We start from the raw sequence: 21383 nt of genomic DNA on the forward strand, positions 1-21383 counted from the left end.
GATCACCTCATACAGTCACTCTGGGGAACATGACTACACAAAGTACTAGTAGAGGAAGTATAACCACTGATCACCTCATACAGTTGCTGTGAGGAACATGACTACACAAAGTATTAGTAGAGGAAGTATAATACTGATCACCTTATACAGTCACTGTGAGGAACATGACTACACAAAGTATTAGTAGAGGGAGATATAACCACTGATCATCTCATACAGTCACTGTGAGGAACATGACTACACAAAGTATTAGTAGAGGAAGTATAACCACTGATCTCCACCTCATACAGTCACTGTGAGGAACATGACTACACAAAGTATTAGTAGAGGAAGTATAACCACTGATCACCTCATACAGTCACTGTGAGGAACATGACTACACAAAGTATTAGTAGAGGAAGATATAACCACTGATCATCTCATACAGTCACTGTGAGGAACATGACTACACAAAGTATTAGTAGAGGAAGATATAACCACTGATCATCTCATACAGTCACTGTGAGGAACATGACTACACAAAGTATTAGTAGAGGGAGATATAACCACTGATCATCTCATACAGTCACTGTGAGGAACATGACTACACAAAGTATTAGTAGAGGAAGATATAACCACTGATCACCTCATACAGTCACTCTGGGGAACATGACTACACAAAGTACTAGTAGAGGAAGTATAACCACTGATCACCTCATACAGTTGCTGTGAGGAACATGACTACACAAAGTATTAGTAGAGGAAGTATAACCACTGATCACCTTATACAGTCACTGTGAGGAACATGACTACACAAAGTATTAGTAGAGGGAGATATAACCACTGATCATCTCATACAGTCACTGTGAGGAACATGACTACACAAAGTATTAGTAGAGGAAGATATAACCACTAATCACCTCATACAGTCACTGTGAGGAACATGACTACACAAAGTATTAGTAGATGAAGATATAACCACTGATCTCCACCTCATACAGTCACTATGAGGAACATGACTACACAAATTATTAGTAGAGGAAGATATAACCACTGATCTCCACCTCATACAGTCACTGTGAGGAACATGACTACGCAAAGTATTAGTAGAGGAAGATATAACCACTGATCACCTTATACAGTCACTGTGAGGAACAGGACTACACAAAGTATTAGTAGAGGAAGATATAACCACTGATCTCCACCTCATACAGTCACTATGAGGAACATGACTACACAAAGTATTAGTAGAGGAAGTATAACCACTGATCACCTCATACAGTCACTGTGAGGAACATGACTACACAAAGTATTAGTAGAGGAAGATATAACCACTGATCTCCACCTCATACGGTCACTGTGAGGAACATGACTACACAAAGTATTAGTAGAGGAAGATATAACCACTGATCTCCACCTCATACGGTCACTGTGAGGAACATGACTACACAAAGTATTAGTAGAGGAAGATATAACCACTGATCTGCACCTCATACAGTCACTGTGAGGAACATGACTACACAAAGTATTAGTAGAGGAAGATATAACCACTGATCACCTTATACAGTCACTGTGAGGAACATGACTACACAAAGTATTAGTAGAGGAAGATATAACCACTGATCATCTCATACAGTCACTGTGAGGAACATGACTACACAAAGTACTAGTAGAGGAAGTATAACCACTGATCACCTCATACAGTCGCTGTGAGGAACATGACTACACAAAGTATTAGTAGAGGAAGATATAACCACTGATCACCACCTCATACAGTCACTGTGAGGAACATGACTACACAAAGTATTAGTAGAGGAAGATGCTAATACTTTGTGTAGTCATGTTCCTCGCAGTGACTGTATGAGGTGGTGATCAGTGGTTATACTTCCTCTACTAATACTTTGTGTAGTCATGTTCCTCAGTGACTGTATGAGGTGGTGATCAGTGGTTATATCTTCCTCTACTAATACTTTGTGTAGTCATGTTCCTCACAGTGACTATATGAGGTGGTGATCAGTGACTATATCTTCCTCCACTAATACTTTGTGTAGTCATGTTCCTCACAGTGACTGTATGAGGTGATCAGTGGTTATATCTTCCTCTACTAATACTTTGTGTAGTCATGTTCCTCACAGTGACTGTATGAGGTGGTGATCAGTGGTTATATCTTCCTCTACTAATACTTTGTGTAGTCATGTTCCTCAGTGACTGTATGAGGTGGTGATCAGTGGTTATATCTTCCTCTACTAATACTTTGTGTAGTCATGTTCCTCACAGTGACTGTATAAGGTGGTGATCAATGGTTATATCTTCCTCTACTAATACTTTGTGTAGTCATGTTCCTCACAGTGACTGTATGAGGTGATCAATGGTTATATCTTCCTCTACTAATACTTTGTGTAGTCATGTTCCTCACAGTGACTGTATAAGGTGGTGATCAGTGGTTATATCTTCCTCTACTAATACTTTGTGTAGTCATGTTCCTCACAGTGACTGTATGAGGTGATCAATGGTTATATCTTCCTCTACTAATACTTTGTGTAGTCATGTTCCTCACAGTGACTGTATGAGGTGGAGATCAGTGGTTATATCTTCCTCTACTAATACTTTGTGTAGTCATGTTCCTCACAGTGACTGTATGAGGTGATCAGTGGTTATACTTCCTCTACTAATACTTTGTGTAGTCATGTTCCTCACAGTGACTGTATGAGATGATCAGTGGTTATACTTCCTCTACTAATACTTTGTGTAGTCATGTTCCTCACAGTGACTGTATGATGTGATCAGTGGTTATATCTTCCTCTACTAATACTTTGTGTAGTCATGTTCCTCACAGTGACTGTATAAGGTGATCAGTGGTTATACTTCCTCTACTAATACTTTGTGTAGTCATGTTCCTCACAGTGACTGTATGAGATGATCAGTGGTTATACTTCCTCTACTAATACTTTGTGTAGTCATGTTCCTCACAGTGACTGTATGAGGTGATCAGTGGTTATACTTCCTCTACTAATACTTTGTGTAGTCATGTTCCTCACAGTGACTGTATGAGGTGGAGATCAGTGGTTATATCTTCCTCTACTAATACTTTGTGTAGTCATGTTCCTCACAGCGACTGTATGAGGTGATCAGTGGTTATACTTCCTCTACTAATACTTTGTGTAGTCATGTTCCTCACAGTGACTGTATGAGGTGGAGATCAGTGGTTATATCTCCCTCTACTAATACTTTGTGTAGTCATGTTCCTCACAGTGACTGTATGAGGTGATCAGTGGTTATATCTTCCTCTACTATTACTCCTCACAGCGACTGTATGAGGTGGAGATCAGTGGTTATATCTCCCTCTACTAATACTTTGTGTAGTCATGTTCCTCACAGTGACTGTATGAGGTGATCAGTGGTTATATCTTTCTCTACTATTACTCCTCACAGCGACTGTATGAGGTGGAGATCAGTGGTTATACTTCCTCTACTAATACTTTGTGTAGTCATGTTCCTCACAGTGACTGTATGAGGTGATCAATGGTTATATCTTCCTCTACTAATACTTTGTGCAGTCATGTTCCTCACAGTGACTGTATGAGGTGGAGATCAGTGGTTATATCTTCCTCTACTAATACTTTGTGTAGTCATGTTCCTCACAGTGACTGTATGAGGTGATCAATGGTTATATCTTCCTCTACTAATACTTTGTGTAGTCATGTTCCTCACAGTGACTGTATAAGGTGATCAGTGGTTATATCTTCCTCTACTAATACTTTGTGTAGTCATGTTCCTCACAGTGACTGTATGAGGTGATTAGTGGTTATACTTCCTCTACTAATACTTTGTGTAGTCATGTTCCTCACAGTGACTGTATGAGGTGATCAGTGGTTATATCTTCCTCTACTAATACTTTGTGTAGTCATGTTCCTCACAGCGACTGTATGAGGTGATCAGTGGTTATATCTTCCTCTACTAATACTTTGTGTAGTCATGTTCCTCACAGTGACTATATGAGGTGGTGATCAGTGACTATATCTTCCTCTAATAATACTTTGTGTAGTCATGTTCCTCACAGTGACTGTATGAGGTGATCAGTGGTTATATCTTCCTCTACTATTACTCCTCACAGTGACTGTATGAGGTGGTCAGTGGTTCTATCTTCCTCTACTAATACTTTGTGTAGTCATGTTCCTCACAGTGACTGTATGAGGTGGAGATCAGTGGTTATGACTATACAAAGTATTGGTAGAGGAAGATATAACCACTTTTACTGTATTACAAGAATTCTGAACAAGGGTATATCACGGTGGCCTACTTTGGACCAGATGTTGGAGTGCCACCAAAATTCACATTCAAATTTGTTGTGATACATTAGAAGAAATGAAGCATGAGCTTCTAGTTCAGCCTACATAAGAACGTCACACAATGTATTGGATGATATGACCCCCTGAATATCATCTTATACAGTAAATTTTACGAGCAGAGGGGAGAAGAGACAAAGGTGATATTTAATATATATCAGAAGTTCTCCTTCACTTCAATGTGATTACAATGTATGGTTTAGAGCTCACATATTAGTGCTTTTGTTTATCACGTTGTGTAAGTCACATTGTATTCCTTGTATATCATGTTGTTGTATTGCGTTTGTGTGTGCTCTGTGTCTTTTCTGTACTGTTGTGTGTTGTTAATTTTGCCATCTTGCATGGAGTGTTAAAGAAATTTGTCTCATTTTCTGCTCCGTTACAGATTGAAGTAGTGAATACTTTCAAGAGCGGGGCTTCCTTTCAGGGGGCCCTGAGGAGACAATCATCTACCACAAGCCAGAACCAGGATGTAACCAATATTTCTAGTCCTAGTCATGTCTCGTTATCCAATGCTCTTTCTTCTCCTACCAGCACATCAGCGGCAGGGCGTGAGTTTGCCTTCTTACTGCCTCAAATCCACAGAAATGCCAACTAGCCTGCAGGCCTGACTGGGGCTTCCTCCATCTCCTATACTGTCCTCCATAGTGAGAGCCCAGCACAGATACCGTTCTCTTCATTGTCATGTCATTGTATTCATTCATTAACACAAAATGTATGTATTTGTGTGGATTAATTAATATGGACTCATAAAGGACTGATGGGTGGGGGTCCTAGCTGGAGGTATGAGGAGGTTGGATGTAAACTCTGGGAAGTCCCTAGCACAATGTAATCTGCCACTGTATTTTCATCAGTTCCAAGTTGCCTTCCAAAACCAAAGGGAAATCAATCCCACAGAAAAGGTTTTACTTCATCCTGGAGCTCATATACAGTGACAGAACAGGGAACCGGGGCCACCGCTCAGTCTATAAGTAGCACGCTTCCTCCATACTGATCACTTTCTGTCCACCACATTGTCCTCATTCAGTATCTGTGCTGGTCCGTCACTTTTCTGCTCACTCATACAGCCTCTTCTTTACAGGTTCTTGAGTTTTACAGGAATAACACGAATACTCACATAGCAGCTTCCCTATCATCATAACGACACCACCGCTCGTTTACCAGCCAATGCTATTTAGCCGCTGATAAAAACATCACTTTAGTGCAGAGTAAAAAGTCCTTCCAGTGTGATAAATATCAATAATAATCATATAGGGATATGAATTGTTCAAAATTCAAACATATCCAACTCGCTGAGGCTAGAAGAAGAAACATGGAATGGAACAATTCCATGATAATTCATACTGATGGCCAATGAGATCCATAGTGATACTCTTATGAAAGGAAGACGATGTAACGAGTGTTATCCAGATAGACCGATCAGGTCACCACATGCAATATGTAACCTGCACCTGAAGACAGGTGGAATGTGGGCGTGTCCCTTACACTAGCCAATCAGATACCATCATCACAGAAGCCTGGTCCACCGTACAACACATAACAAGAAGTGACTAACGCCCATTCACCTACTATCACAGTTACCTGCTGGTATCACAGTAATTACCCAATAGCCAACATCTGGATAGAGCAGAGCGTCTTTCCCAGGTTAATGATGGAGGAGGAGCAGACGCTGTACGCTGAAGTGTCTGCCGGGTCATAGAGGACAGAGGAGCCGTTATCTAACAAGTATAGTCGGAAAGCAGAGACTAAAAAGTATTTATATGTGTGCGTGACTCTGTCCAGACCCTGGCTGAACAATGTGGCCCACAAAAGGAGACAAACCTCACATTTATACCCCCACAATGTCGCAGGTTGACCATTATAAAAATCATTCAGAAGAGGAATTACACGTTAATAGCTTATGTTTCCAATGGCCAGTTCACAATCATAAGCAGTGAGTTATAAAAGCAGAATTTAGGAGGTAACACCATCCAGGACTGTGACATGTTGGCCTTTCAAGCATTCACTTTTATATGAATTACATCTTACATCTAATCTCCTACAACTATAGCCTTTCACTAAGCGACTGTGAAACTTCCCGTCATATACTGAGCGACTGTGAAACTTCACTAGTCATATACTGAGCGACTGTAAGACTTCCCGTCATATACTGAGCGACTGTAAGACTTCACTAGTCATATACTGAGCGACTGTAAGACTTCACTAGTCATATACTGAGCGACTGTAAGACTTCACTAGTCATATACTGAGCGACTGTAAGACTTCACTAGTCATATACTGAGCGACTGTAAGACTTCACTAGTCATATACTGAGCGACTGTAAAACTTCTCTAGTCATATACTGAGCGACTAAGACTTCACTAGTCATATACCGAGCGACTGTAAGACTTCACTAGTCATATACTGAGCGACTGTAAGACTTCACTAGTCATATACTGAGCGACTGTAAGACTTCACTAGTCATATACCGAGCGACTGTAAGACTTCACTAGTCATATACCGAGCGACTGTAAGACTTCACTAGTCATATACTGAGCGACTGTAAGACTTCCCGTCATATACTGAGCGACTGTAAGACTTCACTAGTCATATACTGAGCGACTGTAAGACTTCACTAGTCATATACTGAGCGACTGTAAGACTTCACTAGTCATATACTGAGCGACTGTAAGACTTCACTAGTCATATACTGAGCGACTGTAAGACTTCACTAGTCATATACTGAGCGACTGTAAGACTTCACTAGTCATATACCGAGCGACTGTAAGACTTCTCTAGTCATATACTGAGCGACTGTAAGACTTCACTAGTCATATACTGAGCACCTGTAAGACTTCTCTAGTCATATACTGAGCGACTGTAAGACTTCACTAGTCATATACCGAGCGACTGTAAGACTTCACTAGTCATATACTGAGCGACTGTAAAACTTCACTAGTCATATACTGAGCGACTGTGAAACTTCCCGTCATATACTGAGCGACTGTGAAACTTCACTAGTCATATACTGAGCGACTGTAAGACTTCCCGTCATATACTGAGCGACTGTAAGACTTCACTAGTCATATACTGAGCGACTGTAAGACTTCACTAGTCATATACTGAGCGACTGTAAGACTTCACTAGTCATATACTGAGCGACTGTAAGACTTCACTAGTCATATACTGAGCGACTGTAAAACTTCACTAGTCATATACTGAGCGACTGTGAAACTTCCCGTCATATACTGAGCGACTGTGAAACTTCACTAGTCATATACTGAGCGACTGTAAGACTTCACTAGTCATATACTGAGCGACTGTAAGACTTCCCGTCATATACTGAGCGACTGTAAGACTTCACTAGTCATATACTGAGCGACTGTAAAACTTCACTAGTCATATACTGAGCGACTGTAAGACTTCACTAGTCATATACTGAGCACCTGTAAGACTTCACTAGTCATATACTGAGCACCTGTAAGACTTCACTAGTCATATACTGAGCGACTGTAAGACTTCACTAGTCATATACCGAGCGACTGTAAGACTTCTCTAGTCATATACTGAGCGACTGTAAAACTTCACTAGTCATATACTGAGCGACTGTAAGACTTCACTAGTCATATACTGAGCGACTGTAAGACTTCACTAGTCATATACCGAGCGACTGTAAGACTTCACTAGTCATATACTGAGCGACTGTAAAACTTCTCTAGTCATATACTGAGCGACTAAGACTTCACTAGTCATATACTGAGTGACTGTAAAACTTCTCTAGTCATATACTGAGCGACTAAGACTTCACTAGTCATATACTGAGCGACTGTAAGACTTCACTAGTCATATACCGAGCGACTGTAAAACTTCTCTAGTCATATACTGAGCGACTGTAAGACTTCACTAGTCATATACTGAGCGACTGTAAAACTTCTCTAGTCATATACTGAGCGACTGTAAAACTTCACTAGTCATATACTGAGCGACTGTAAAACTTCTCTAGTCATATACTGAGCGACTGTAAGACTTCACTAGTCATATACTGAGCGACTGTAAGACTTCACTAGTCATATACTGAGCAACTAAGACTTCACTAGTCATATACTGAGCGACTGTAAGACTTCACTAGTCATATACTGAGCGACTGTAAGACTTCACTAGTCATATACTGAGCGACTGTAAGACTTCACTGGTCATATACTGAGCGCCTGTAAGACTTCACTAGTCATATACTGAGCGACTGTAAAACTTCTCTAGTCATATACTGAGCGACTGTAAGACTTCACTAGTCATGTACTGAGCGACTGTAAGACTTCTCTAGTCATATACTGAGCGACTGTGAAACTTCACTAGTCATATACTGAGCGACTGTAAGACTTCACTAGTCATATACTGAGCGACTGTAAGACTTCACTAGTCATATACCGAGCGACTGTAAGACTTCACTAGTCATATACCGAGCGACTGTAAGACTTCTCTAGTCATATACTGAGCGACTGTAAAACTTCTCTAGTCATATACTGAGCGACTGTAAGACTTCACTAGTCATATACTGAGCGACTGTAAGACTTCACTAGTCATATACCGAGCGACTGTAAGACTTCACTAGTCATATACCGAGCGACTGTAAAACTTCACTAGTCATATACTGAGCGACTGTAAGACTTCTCTAGTCATATACTGAGCGACTGTAAGACTTCACTGGTCATATACTGAGTGACTGTAAAACTTCTCTAGTCATATACTGAGCGACTGTAAAACTTCTCTAGTCATATACTGAGCGACTGTAAGACTTCACTAGTCATATACTGAGCGACTGTAAAACTTCTCTAGTCATATACTGAGCGACTAAGACTTCACTAGTCATATACTGAGCGACTGTAAGACTTCACTAGTCATATACTGAGCGACTAAGACTTCACTAGTCATATACTGAGCGACTGTAAGACTTCACTAGTCATATACCGAGCGACTGTAAAACTTCTCTAGTCATATACTGAGCGACTGTAAGACTTCACTAGTCATATACTGAGCGACTGTAAAACTTCTCTAGTCATATACTGAGCGACTGTAAAACTTCACTAGTCATATACTGAGCGACTGTAAAACTTCTCTAGTCATATACTGAGCGACTGTAAGACTTCACTAGTCATATACTGAGCGACTGTAAAACTTCTCTAGTCATATACTGAGCGACTGTAAAACTTCACTAGTCATATACTGAGCGACTGTAAAACTTCTCTAGTCATATACTGAGCGACTGTAAGACTTCACTAGTCATATACTGAGCGACTGTAAAACTTCTCTAGTCATATACTGAGCGACTGTAAGACTTCACTAGTCATATACTGAGCGACTGTAAAACTTCTCTAGTCATATACTGAGCGACTGTAAAACTTCTCTAGTCATATACTGAGCGACTGTAAAACTTCTCTAGTCATATACTGAGCGACTGTAAGACTTCCCGTCATATACTGAGCGACTGTAAGACTTCACTAGTCATATACTGAGCGACTGTAAGACTTCACTAGTCATATACTGAGCGACTGTAAAACTTCTCTAGTCATATACTGAGCGACTGTAAAACTTCACTAGTCATATACTGAGCGACTGTAAAACTTCTCTAGTCATATACTGAGCGACTGTAAGACTTCACTAGTCATATACTGAGCGACTGTAAAACTTCTCTAGTCATATACTGAGCGACTGTAAAACTTCACTAGTCATATACTGAGCGACTGTAAAACTTCTCTAGTCATATACTGAGCGACTGTAAGACTTCACTAGTCATATACTGAGCGACTGTAAGACTTCACTAGTCATATACTGAGCGACTGTAAGACTTCACTAGTCATATACTGAGCGCCTGTAAGACTTCACTAGTCATATACTGAGCGACTGTAAGACTTCACTGGTCATATACTGAGCGCCTGTAAGACTTCACTAGTCATATACTGAGCGACTGTAAAACTTCACTAATAATATACTGAGCGACTGTAAGACTTCTCTAGTCATATACTGAGCGACTGTAAAACTTCTCTAGTCATATACTGAGCGACTGTAAGACTTCACTAGTCATATACTGAGCGACTGTAAAACTTCTCTAGTCATATACTGAGTGACTGTAAAACTTCTCTAGTCATATACTGAGCGACTGTAAGACTTCACTAGTCATATACCGAGCGACTGTAAGACTTCACTAGTCATATACTGAGCGACTGTAAGACTTCTCTAGTCATATACTGAGCGACTGTAAAACTTCTCTAGTCATATACTGAGCGACTGTAAGACTTCACTAGTCATATACTGAGCGACTGTAAGACTTCACTAGTCATATACCGAGCGACTGTAAGACTTCACTAGTCATATACTGAGCGACTGTAAAACTTCACTAGTCATATACTGAGCGACTGTAAGACTTCACTAGTCATATACCGAGCGACTGTAAGACTTCTCTAGTCATATACCGAGCGACTGTAAGACTTCACTAGTCATATACCGAGCGACTGTAAGACTTCTCTAGTCATATACTGAGCGACTGTAAAACTTCTCTAGTCATATACTGAGCGACTGTAAGACTTCACTAGTCATATACTGAGCGACTGTAAGACTTCACTAGTCATATACCGAGCGACTGTAAGACTTCACTAGTCATATACTGAGCGACTGTAAAACTTCACTAGTCATATACTGAGCGACTGTAAGACTTCACTAGTCATATACTGAGCGACTGTAAGACTTCTCTAGTCATATACTGAGCGACTGTAAGACTTCACTGGTCATATACTGAGCGACTGTAAAACTTCACTAGTCATATACTGAGCGACTGTAAAACTTCTCTAGTCATATACTGAGCGACTGTAAGACTTCACTAGTCATATACTGAGCGACTGTAAAACTTCTTTAGTCATATACTGAGCGACTGTAAAACTTCACTAGTCATATACTGAGCGACTGTGAAACTTCCCGTCATATACTGAGCGACTGTAAAACTTCACTAGTCATATACTGAGCGACTGTGAAACTTCCCGTCATATACTGAGCAACTGTAAGACTTCACTAGTCATATACTGAGCGACTGTAAGACTTCTCTAGTCATATACTGAGCGACTGTAAGACTTCACTAGTCATATACTGAGCGACTGTAAGACTTCACTAGTCATATACTGAGCGACTGTGAAACTTCCCGTCATATACTGAGTGACTGTAAGACTTCACTAGTCATATACTGAGCGACTGTAAGACTTCTCTAGTCATATACTGAGCGACTGTAAGACTTCACTAGTCATATACTGAGCGACTGTAAGACTTCACTAGTCATATACTGAGCGACTGTGAAACTTCCCGTCATATACTGAGTGACTGTAAGACTTCACTAATAATATACTGAGCGACTGTAAGACTTCACTAGTCATATACCGAGCGACTGTAAGACTTCACTAGTCATACTGGAGCCCATGTATCTTCTCTGTCCAACGCCAAGGTTGAAGGACCTGTGGGTGACGTCACTCTGTGTGTCTGCAGTGAAAAAAGCTGGGTGGGAACGATGAGAAATGTATGACGCTGATTTGTCAGCGTCATACACTTCTATTCACAACGCCCAGTTGGCAAAACATAATACACGCCCAGTTGGTAAAACGAGAAAACACGCCCAGTTGTCCATTGAAAAGCTAATTTGCATAAATATTAAATTGCTCATAACTTGGGCAAAAATGATCGTTTAAAAAAAAACAAAAAAACTTTGCTGTTATCTACATTGCAGCGCCGATCACATTCAATAGGAGATAGGGATTTGATAATCTGGTGACAGCCTCTTTAAGAATGGTTCTTGGTCATCGTTTGCCGATGGGATTGATAATGGTGGGTATAGCACGGTCAGCACAGGGTCCTTGAAGATTTTGGCTTTGTATAGAGAATATTAGTAGCTCACTGGGGGAGGGGTGCTGGTTAGCATCTCCAGTCCATGACTAGCACATTAATAGGACATCTTCCCTGAATTTCTACCGATTACCCGGAGAGTTAACATGACTGTAGATGAAACGTACACTTCAAATCAAGAGCGATTACCATCTCCTCCTCCTCCCTGCTCCCACATCACTGTCCTTTGCTCTCAGCAGTTGGCATCTCTTGGGACTGTTAAGACATATTGATTCTCATAGAGTAATGTGTATTACCCAGTGTAGATCTGGATTTGCATTTCTTTCCTTGCTGCGCTGCTCTATGTCTAAACCTTTCCCACTTTGTTTGTCTTTCTCAGAGGGCTAGAGAACACTGGACCCAAGGTTTAGCGAGAGAGAGTGAAATATAAAGAGGTTGTGAGTCTTTAACCTTAAGACTAAATTGAATGTGACTCAGAGTTAAAGGGTTTCACCTTGACGAAGCCGGGGTAAACCTTCGAGTATATGCCCAAAAATAACCAGCTGTGCAACCATAATATCTAGAGGATCTCATCATTTATGTTCATACTGGGTCTAGAATGAGATTGTCTTCCCTCACAGGTTTAACTACTGCATAAGCAAACTGCACTCACAGAAATATTTTGTGGTTTGAGTTTTGGGGTAACGTTATTTACACAATATACGAGTCTGGTGTTTCGATTTTGGGCTCCTATCTGCTCCAGAACGTCAGAGAATCTCTATATAAAATACGTTTCCACATCAACATGTTTTGGACACCGCCTCATGGCTCAGATCTTGTAGTATAAAATTACACTATGGTGAAAGGTCCCCATTTTACCAGTTGGGATAAGACCCATCAGTGATGACGTTGATTCCAAGTGAATATGTCAGCCCATGGCATTGTAATATTTGTGGAGCTTCAGCCCAGGTGTGCTCCTTTTGGTAGGTTAATCTTACTTCTAGGCAGACGTCTTTTTCACATGTTGAATTTTCACGGTCTCTGCCCTGGCAGAGCTCTAACTTTATATTCACGTAACACAGGGTAGATCAGTCCCCATGGCCTGTGGTCTCGCAGAATACTTTCCCTATCTTACAGACACACTATGGACTATTTCAATAGCAGCCAAGGACCTAGAAGTAAAATTCCAAACATCACTGATAATATAACGGTCACATCCGTCATGCTCCAGAATTCAGAGCAGACGTCCTACAGGAGATAGCGGTGTCCAGATCTAGAAGCGCTTCCTTGTAGAATTTATAGAACGACACGTGAATGTATCTCTCTCCTCATCAGTATTATTACCATCTAACTTGCAGGGATCGGATGAAGATTTTATTGCGGTTATTTGTTACAGCTGGCGGGAAAGAAGACTCCACTGTGTGCAGTAGACTTGTCATGTCTGTCTCGTAGTTCCTCTGTTCAGAGCGGTTTTCTGTTATGTGGCGTCTCTAGTCCCGCTAGAACAAGAGCTTGTTTCTCCCTGTCTGTGTCGCTACTATGTCTGTTTCCTGGCAATTACTTTAAATGATCCACGATTTCCTGGATTTAGTACATTAGGTAACAGTTAGTTGGGTGTTGATGTAGATGTTTATCCGTGTCAGTAGTAAAAATAAGATATTCAGATTTGATGCAAAATGGTGAAGTTCGTGAGATGATCCTGTCCCATATTCTATCATGTGCGGTGTAAATGACACGATCCACAGTGCAGGACAGGTGAGAGGAAAGGCAAATATCTGGAAAACAAAGCTTGGAGATGGGAGGACAGAGGATCTAGTTCAGGTCCCTTTACTAAATGTTACTTACATAAAACAACGTTTGTAGATGCCAGTGGCTCAGGGACTGCGATCCTTCGGGGTCAGTACCTCGGACTCTACAGTTGTATCAGTGCGACCTGTAAAGCATCTTGTACTTTTATAATTCCCAGATCAGACAGAGTACGGTTTGGTCTTAGCAGTCCTTCCCCTCGGATAAGCAGCCATTTTGGCAATTCACTCTCGCTGAATATTGGGCCTATACTCAATTGTTTACCTTTTGTGCATGAGAAAAGCAGAAACCGCTTGTAGACCTTATCCAGGGCTTGGAGTGTAGCGTGGTAGTCACTGTGTGCCAGTGTCTTATTCCTTGTGGTACTGGTGACCCTATGTCTGTTGTGGCATGTGTTTGTTCAGTGTTGCTTGTGGCCGCCATGTTTCTGCTGCTGTGTTTGCTAAGTTTACTTGCCAGAGACCCTCAACTTTCTATTGATCCACAACGAGCACTATAAGCAATTGTTCTGGAGCGGTTTATATGATGGTTGAGCAGACAAGATTCAGACCAAAAAAGGTCTGCTGCAGCCATAGCAGCGTGTCTGCAAATAGTGCTGGGGTCCGCTGACAGTTTTGTGGCCATTAGACAAATATTGTTTTATGCTACAATTTTTGAACGTTAAAGCCTAGACGAGTGTCTGGCCGGTCAATGACGGGTGGATGACGAGGGAGCCTGCGCCGTGCAATTGTTCTGGTCTCTGCAAGAAACCAATGGCAAACATGCAGCAGTTATTTTCTGTCTTTCTTTGCCTCTTACTCATCGGACCACGCCAGTGTTGTTTCGTGCTTTTCCCATCTGTAGTGTCACCACATCATCTTTGTGAACCGTTGACTTAACGTGGCCTTTATTTGCTAATCTAGCCTCAAATTTGGTCTTTGTTTTTATTATCCACATCCACGAACCCTTAATAAAGAGCAAATATCTCTGTATTTCATCAGTTTATTAAGGGTTGTTGGTAGAAGGTGTCGTTTCTTCTTGTGTCCGAGAGTAAAGCACAGAACACTGAGCCGCTTGTCCCTCTGCAGGAAGTGAACGTTCCCACATTTTCACCCCTGAGCAGAAGGTGCTTCTCTTTAGCGGAGCGTCCTATGCCATGTCCTTTCTTGTCTGTAACTGCATAATTTGTCCCAGTGTTTCTTTTCACTCTCTTCTCTGACTCCTTGCACACAGATCCGCGTCGTGAAGGCATTCCGTAGCTCTCTCTATGAAGGTTTAGAAAAACCGGACTCTCGAACTTCCATTCACAATTTCATGACCCATCCAGAATTTAAGATAGAAGATTCTCAGCCACATATCTCTCTAATGGATGATACAGACCTGGAGGAAGACCCAGCCCTGAAGCAAAACTCCAGCGAGCCTCCCTCACCCAACAAAAACAACAATGCAATTGACAGTGGGATCAATCTCACCACAGAGACAAGCAAATCCGCTACCTCTTCCAGTCCCGGGAGTCCGATACACAGCCTGGAAACCTCCCTTTAGCTGGAGACGGCATTGCAACAGAGAAATAATCCAGAACCACAAAAGCAATCAATACTTGTGTCTGTCTGAAAGAAGAGGGGACACCGCCTGACTGTTCCTTGTCCGGACAGTGCTAGGAAAGAGACTGTGGCAGATTTCTGCACAAGCCGCATGTTGCTCCCTCCTGAAAACAAAATACTCTAAGCAACCATGTTCCTGCATGAATGTACACCTACAAGCCCTGCTTTATTTTTTACATCCGTTTCTGGAGGTTTCCATGGAAGGGACAGACTTGAAAAACAAGCATTTCTCCAGTCTACAGTATTGATCTCGTACGGATACATGAGCCACCAAACCACCACGAGGCAAAGACCTCACCCTCGAAATCCTTTATAGTGGATTGCTCGATTTTTCCTTTTTGAAGTTGTAAACCTCAACTTGCACAGTGGATTTACACCCATAATGACAGAGGAACATATATGAGAGATTTTTACAGGCAGCAGATGTGTGTGTGTGTATATATATATATACACATGTGGAAACCCCCTGACAGAGGTCAAAGGAGACATGTGAACATTGGCGTATCCTCACAGGTGCTGGGGCTGCACAACACCCCAGCCACAAATGCATTTTTACTCTTACAAAATGACAAAAATCTGTGTACAATCCCTTTATGCATGTGAGAAGGGAAATATGTTGTTCCCTAGAAATATATGAAGATAAAAAAAATAACAAAAAAATGCTAATATACTTATTGCAAGCAGGGTGCATGAAAAATGTTATGTTTCTTTGTATCTAGCACTTGTAGTGGACGACATGCACAAAGCAATGTTCCTGTGGAGATCTGACAACGCACACGTTCCTCGGACAGATTCCATTTCTAGAACTTGAAGTGCAATGTGGCAAGACAGTAGAAGGGACGTTCCTTCATGAGACCAGTCAAGATCCGAGTCTGAATGGCTTCTCCGCCATCCTCACACACGACTGCTGCAGAAAAAGAAGCCGGTTGTTTGCTCCGTCCAGTTCCCCCTTATGGGGCTATAATAGCAATAATTCTCTGTGTCCGCCCTGAGCGGTTCTCTGCTACGACATACTCCTCTTTACTTCCTCTGAGTAGCAGCCTCATTCCAGATCTTCATTTTGACATTTGGTTTTACTATTTACATCCAGAAAGACGAATGTAATTTCTTTACAAGTTTCGGTCTCGTCGCTGAAAGGCAAAGAAGAAAACGCTGTAGAGTTGAAGGTTTCATGGAAAATCGTGTCCAGGCCTCATGGGAATCACGGCCACAGGACACAGAGTGGAGCGCTTTATCTAGTTGCTGCAATAAACGCCTCCGCTGCTTGACTTCGCCTCGGTCAGTGGTCTGAAGCCATCCTTGTACGCCATATTCCAGTGATTATATAGGGATATATGTTTATATGCAATAACGAGCTGTTCTACACATACCCCACAGACTTGGCATGCCTTAACCATCATCATTACTCGGTGATTATTTTATGGCGTCACCCCCTTCTCATACAACAGTTATCAGCAGTGTTACATTGCCCAACATGACATTACGGGTACATATAAAGCAGCCTGAGGGTCATCTCATCTGTACCTTACTGGCCGTAAACCCTTCATCCACAGAAATACCGGCGTGATAATCCAGTGAAGTCCTCCTGGTAATGAGCGGCTCCACCTAGAAAATATAAGAGAATCTAGAACAGACAGATCCTAATGTAAGACACTAGAGGCTGAAGAGATGCGGAGCCTCCCCGGCGCGGCCTCCAGTGTACGGTAGAAAGGGCGACATCCGCAAATCATCAGCATTGACCGCGGATAAGAACGGTTTAACTAAAGACACGATCAGAACGAACATCCCATAATAACCTGCAGGGCTGCCGGGAATGTCACAGTCCGTCAACACTCCGGCCCACATTTATTATTCAGTTTACCCGTTTTTGGTGTAAACTGTGCCTTAAAAAGTTGCAAATCATGATGCATGCCATGTTTGTGCAAAATGCTGTGATTATTCTCCTTGCTTACCAGATTTGCAAAGTGTTAGGCCTCATGCACACGACCGTAGCGGTGTGCAGGGCCCCGCAAATCACGGGCCGTGTACAGTCATTTCAATGAGCCCGAACCATATAAGACACGTCCTAGCTTTTTGAGGTCCAGGTTCCCAGGCAATGCACAGACCATTGAAACCTCGGTCGTATGCATGGTCCTATAGATATGAACGGGACCGCAATTCACCCGCAGACTTGCAGCTGCAAAAACACGCTGCTGTGCATGAGGCCTTAATAAAAGTGTGCCTGGTTTTCAGGGAGTGGCCATGGTCGCGGAGTTCTACAGGATGCAAGCGGAGATTTTACTTTATGACTTTTAGACCCAAATGTGCAAAATTCATAAATTTAGTGCAAATTACTCCGAATGTCTTTTTTTTTCCCTAGACTGGCGTTCGACATCCCGGTTTTAGTAAATGCGGCCCTTTCTGCTGACAAGGAACCTCCTTAAGATCCCCTCAGATGAAGGAAGCAGCTAAGATATTATTGAAGGGATTTTCCTGCTTTACATCAATATAATATACTTTGTATTTTAATTCCTCACAGTTTTCAAGATCCCTGCTTGCTGTGAGTAATAGGAAACATTCATTAACCACATCCAAAAACTGAAAATTCCTTCAGAACCAGTCCTGCTCAACAGGTGCATAGCATGTTACAAGAGAGAGAGAGAGAGCTCTGACACACTGTAACAAGCGCCGCACGTGTAGCGTGAATACTGCACAATATTGCGCACAGCATTACAGTAGCAGCAAATCTTTCCTGCAGATTTTTTTATGCAGTGAGTGGAGGAGAAATGCGCAAATTGACCAGCGCTGATCCAGGGTCTGTAGTTTGTCAATTCTTCTTGCGGAAACGCTGCAGAATTTCTGCACAGAATATCCGTTTTTTACGCTACGTTAGAACGGGTTCTCAGCCTCAGATGCAGACAATGAATTTACAGCAGAAAGTCACAGAGGTTTTCATTAGGCTTGGTTCACACCTGCGTCAGGGCTTTCCATCAGAATGATTACAGTACGGGGCAGGTTTCCCGCAGCGAGGCAGTGACACTTGGCGTCATAGATAACTATGAAGCTAGGAGCCCGGCTCCCTGCAGCGTGTTCAGCCCAGGAAATGCAGCCGACGTATGCACGGTATATCACGGACCGAACACGCTCGTGTGAATTAGGCCTAAAGTTGTTGTTTTTTTAATGTACAAAAAAAACTATTAAAAGTAAAAACAAACAACAAAAAAAACCCCACCTTTTCCCGCTAGAGTAAATAATTAATATAAGCGGTATCGCAGCGTCCGTAAAAGTCTGAACTATTACAATATAACGTTATTTTATCCGCTCGGTGAATGCAGTAAAAAATCTTTACAAAATTGCTGTTTTTTGGTCACCTTGGCTCTAAGAAAAATGGAACAAAAAGTGATCAAAAGTCACATTTGCCCCAAAGTTTTACCAGTAAAAACAGCTCACCCTGCAAAATATAAGCCATCACACCGCTAAATCGTCCGAAAATTAAAAAGAAAGTTATGGCGCTCAGAATATGGCGACGCAAAACTATTTTTTTTAACAATTCGTTTTTTCTTAATAAAAGTTGTAAAATATCAAACGCGTATAAATCTGGCATCTCTGTGGGACGGAGCGGTAGAATAAAGTTCACGCGTCGTTTTTACCGCTCTATGTACATCAGAAATACGGAACCCAAAAAACAAAAAGGTCGAATCGCTGTTTTTTGCCCATTTCACCCCACAAAGAATCTTTCCCAGTTCATCATAAGACACATTAATGAAAAAAGCAGACCCTATTTTTTAATCCTTGAAAACCCCTTTAAGGCCTGGTTTACATTGCGTCTAGCGCTGAATGTGTCCCTAGTGCTTTATTAGCCCAACGAAGGCCAAAAAGAGTGTCCTTCTCTCCACCACGTCAGTATGGCTTCTCTTTGTTGGGAGGGGCCCCGGGTTCTACATATATTGAATCCACTGAAGGTTCCTGTAGCTAAAGGCCACAGATCACGGCTCCTCTCCTGGCTTTATGTCCACGTGACTTCCATTTCGCAATCTTTTTATTTTTTTTTATTCTTTTTTTACTTTTTTAAAAATATTGAAAGATTACAGTGGAATCAGAAAAGTGCAGGCATCTTTCCTGTATATTAGCAGTACGTGGCACAGATACAGCCCACTGTGCATGGAAACGGGAGCCACGAATCTCCACATGAAGAAACGTCTGATGAAAGCTGCCACTCAAAGCATGTATCACAGCAATAAGCGTGTCTGGCCCATCACCATCATCGCCATCTTGTCTCTGGTCTTCTCTAGATTCAGCCGAGCACTGTGCTACATTCAATGCGGAGGCCTGCCGATCCCGGCTCCGGTGTATTCCATGTTGATCGACGGCCACAAGACATAACCCAACATGGAGGTGGCAGAAATGAACCGCTGACCAATGCACAGGCTTCATGTTCCCACAAGTGATTGAGCCGCAGCTGCTTCCCGTGTCCGTCCTGACTTATGAACTGGTTAACAAATGTTTGCACGCATGATGGCAGCGCAAGAGTCGCACTCCGAGACTGGAGGGGAATTCAGGAGATGGAACTGTGTGTATTTATAAAGGCTCATTATTAACACATGTGCTTTCTATGTCCTGTCCTTAGCAGCATGGGAGATGTGAACAAAGTCTATATAAAGATCTATACATATATATATATATACCGATATTTAATGGGTTTCCTCTGTCTGTGCTATAGGGTCTGCTCTGCGCTTGGCCTTTTTTAGCAGTGGGGGAGGAAACCCTTGGTTCACCCATTTTTACATACTTTTTTAATTCTAGATGATACTAATTGTAAATAAAACCATGTCGTCTATGTTCATTTAATACTATGCAAAAGGTAATGCTCTGTATCGCTGACCCTCCCCTGCGTGTCATACTGGAATGTTTGTGGTTTTAAAAGAGAAAAAAAAAAAAAAAGTTTAAAAAGGAAAAAAGTGAAATAAGTGATGTCAATGATTTTCTAACCTACGACCAGCAATGCTGAGGGTTACTCTTGCTGCTGTGATTGTCTTTCTGGTGATTCCTGGCAGGAGCACAAGTGGAAACAAAGTCAAATTAAAAACAATAAAAAAATCAATAAATTGACAAAGCAGCATGAAACCGGAGTCCCCGCTCTTATTTGTTGTGTGTGAGGTGAATATAGGGGTGCTGACCGCTGGGCTGGAAGGGGTTAATAACCTCTAGGATCACTCCTCAGCCCTCTAAGCGTCTTGTGACGGAGCTGAGTATCGGCAGCGGGCGTCCGTGAGCGGCTCGCGCTCTGCGGTGTTATCGCACTGCAGTCTATACATTATAAGTGATAATCTTCCCGTCCGCCCGCACAACAGTCACAATCGGTGCTTTCCATGCAGTTTTTAACCACATGTAATGTTTGTCAAGGTTTCTACCCTTGGAATAGACATGAATGTAGAGACCATGATGGCGGTTATGTACATTATGACGCATCCTGACTGATCAGACAATGGCGCCACATCTCATCAATATACCATCACTATGTACATGAGAGATGAGGGCCAGTGAATGTCAATCCCCGGTGTGACCGGTAATAATCACGCGATGAGCCGCCGTCTCGTCATGTCCCATCATGAAGACAAAATAAAGAGAGTGCTTGGGCTTTTACCCGCAGTCCCGCACATGTGAATACACAGGGACACTGGTATTAATGTCGAATACGGCTCCAGGGAGCAGATTGCCAATTAGGCGTCAGAAGGAAGTTCTTCCGTTCTATGGCAGGTGGGTCCACGCCGTGGGGTTTACCTCTGCATGAATGGGTTTGGTTAGTATAAAAGGTGAGGGTAACATCTGTAACTAGGTCACCATGCGAGTCTGT

General features: G+C 42.0%; 1 protein-coding gene across 3 annotated transcripts in view; it reads left to right on the forward strand.

Annotated features, from left to right (window-relative positions):
• The window catches only part of LOC142730621 (plasma membrane calcium-transporting ATPase 2-like), a 56546-nt gene extending 35903 nt beyond the window's left edge, over positions 1-20643 (forward strand). The window contains exons 5-7 of one of the 3 annotated variants that reach the window (XM_075849374.1): positions 4711-4876; positions 12562-12616; positions 15180-15265. In XM_075849374.1, coding sequence (XP_075705489.1) covers positions 4711-4876; positions 12562-12569 — 174 coding nt within the window. In that variant the 3' untranslated portion in view covers positions 12570-12616; positions 15180-15265. Of the gene's footprint in view, positions 1-4710; positions 4877-12561; positions 12617-15179 lie in introns of all 3 variants that reach the window. The other 2 variants (XM_075849373.1, XM_075849372.1) reach the window with 2 other exon arrangements.
• Positions 20644-21383: the final 740 nt, after the last annotated feature.

Source organism: Rhinoderma darwinii, unplaced genomic scaffold (genome assembly GCF_050947455.1).
Source record: "Rhinoderma darwinii isolate aRhiDar2 unplaced genomic scaffold, aRhiDar2.hap1 Scaffold_773, whole genome shotgun sequence".
Classification (NCBI taxonomy): Eukaryota; Metazoa; Chordata; class Amphibia; order Anura; family Rhinodermatidae; genus Rhinoderma; species Rhinoderma darwinii.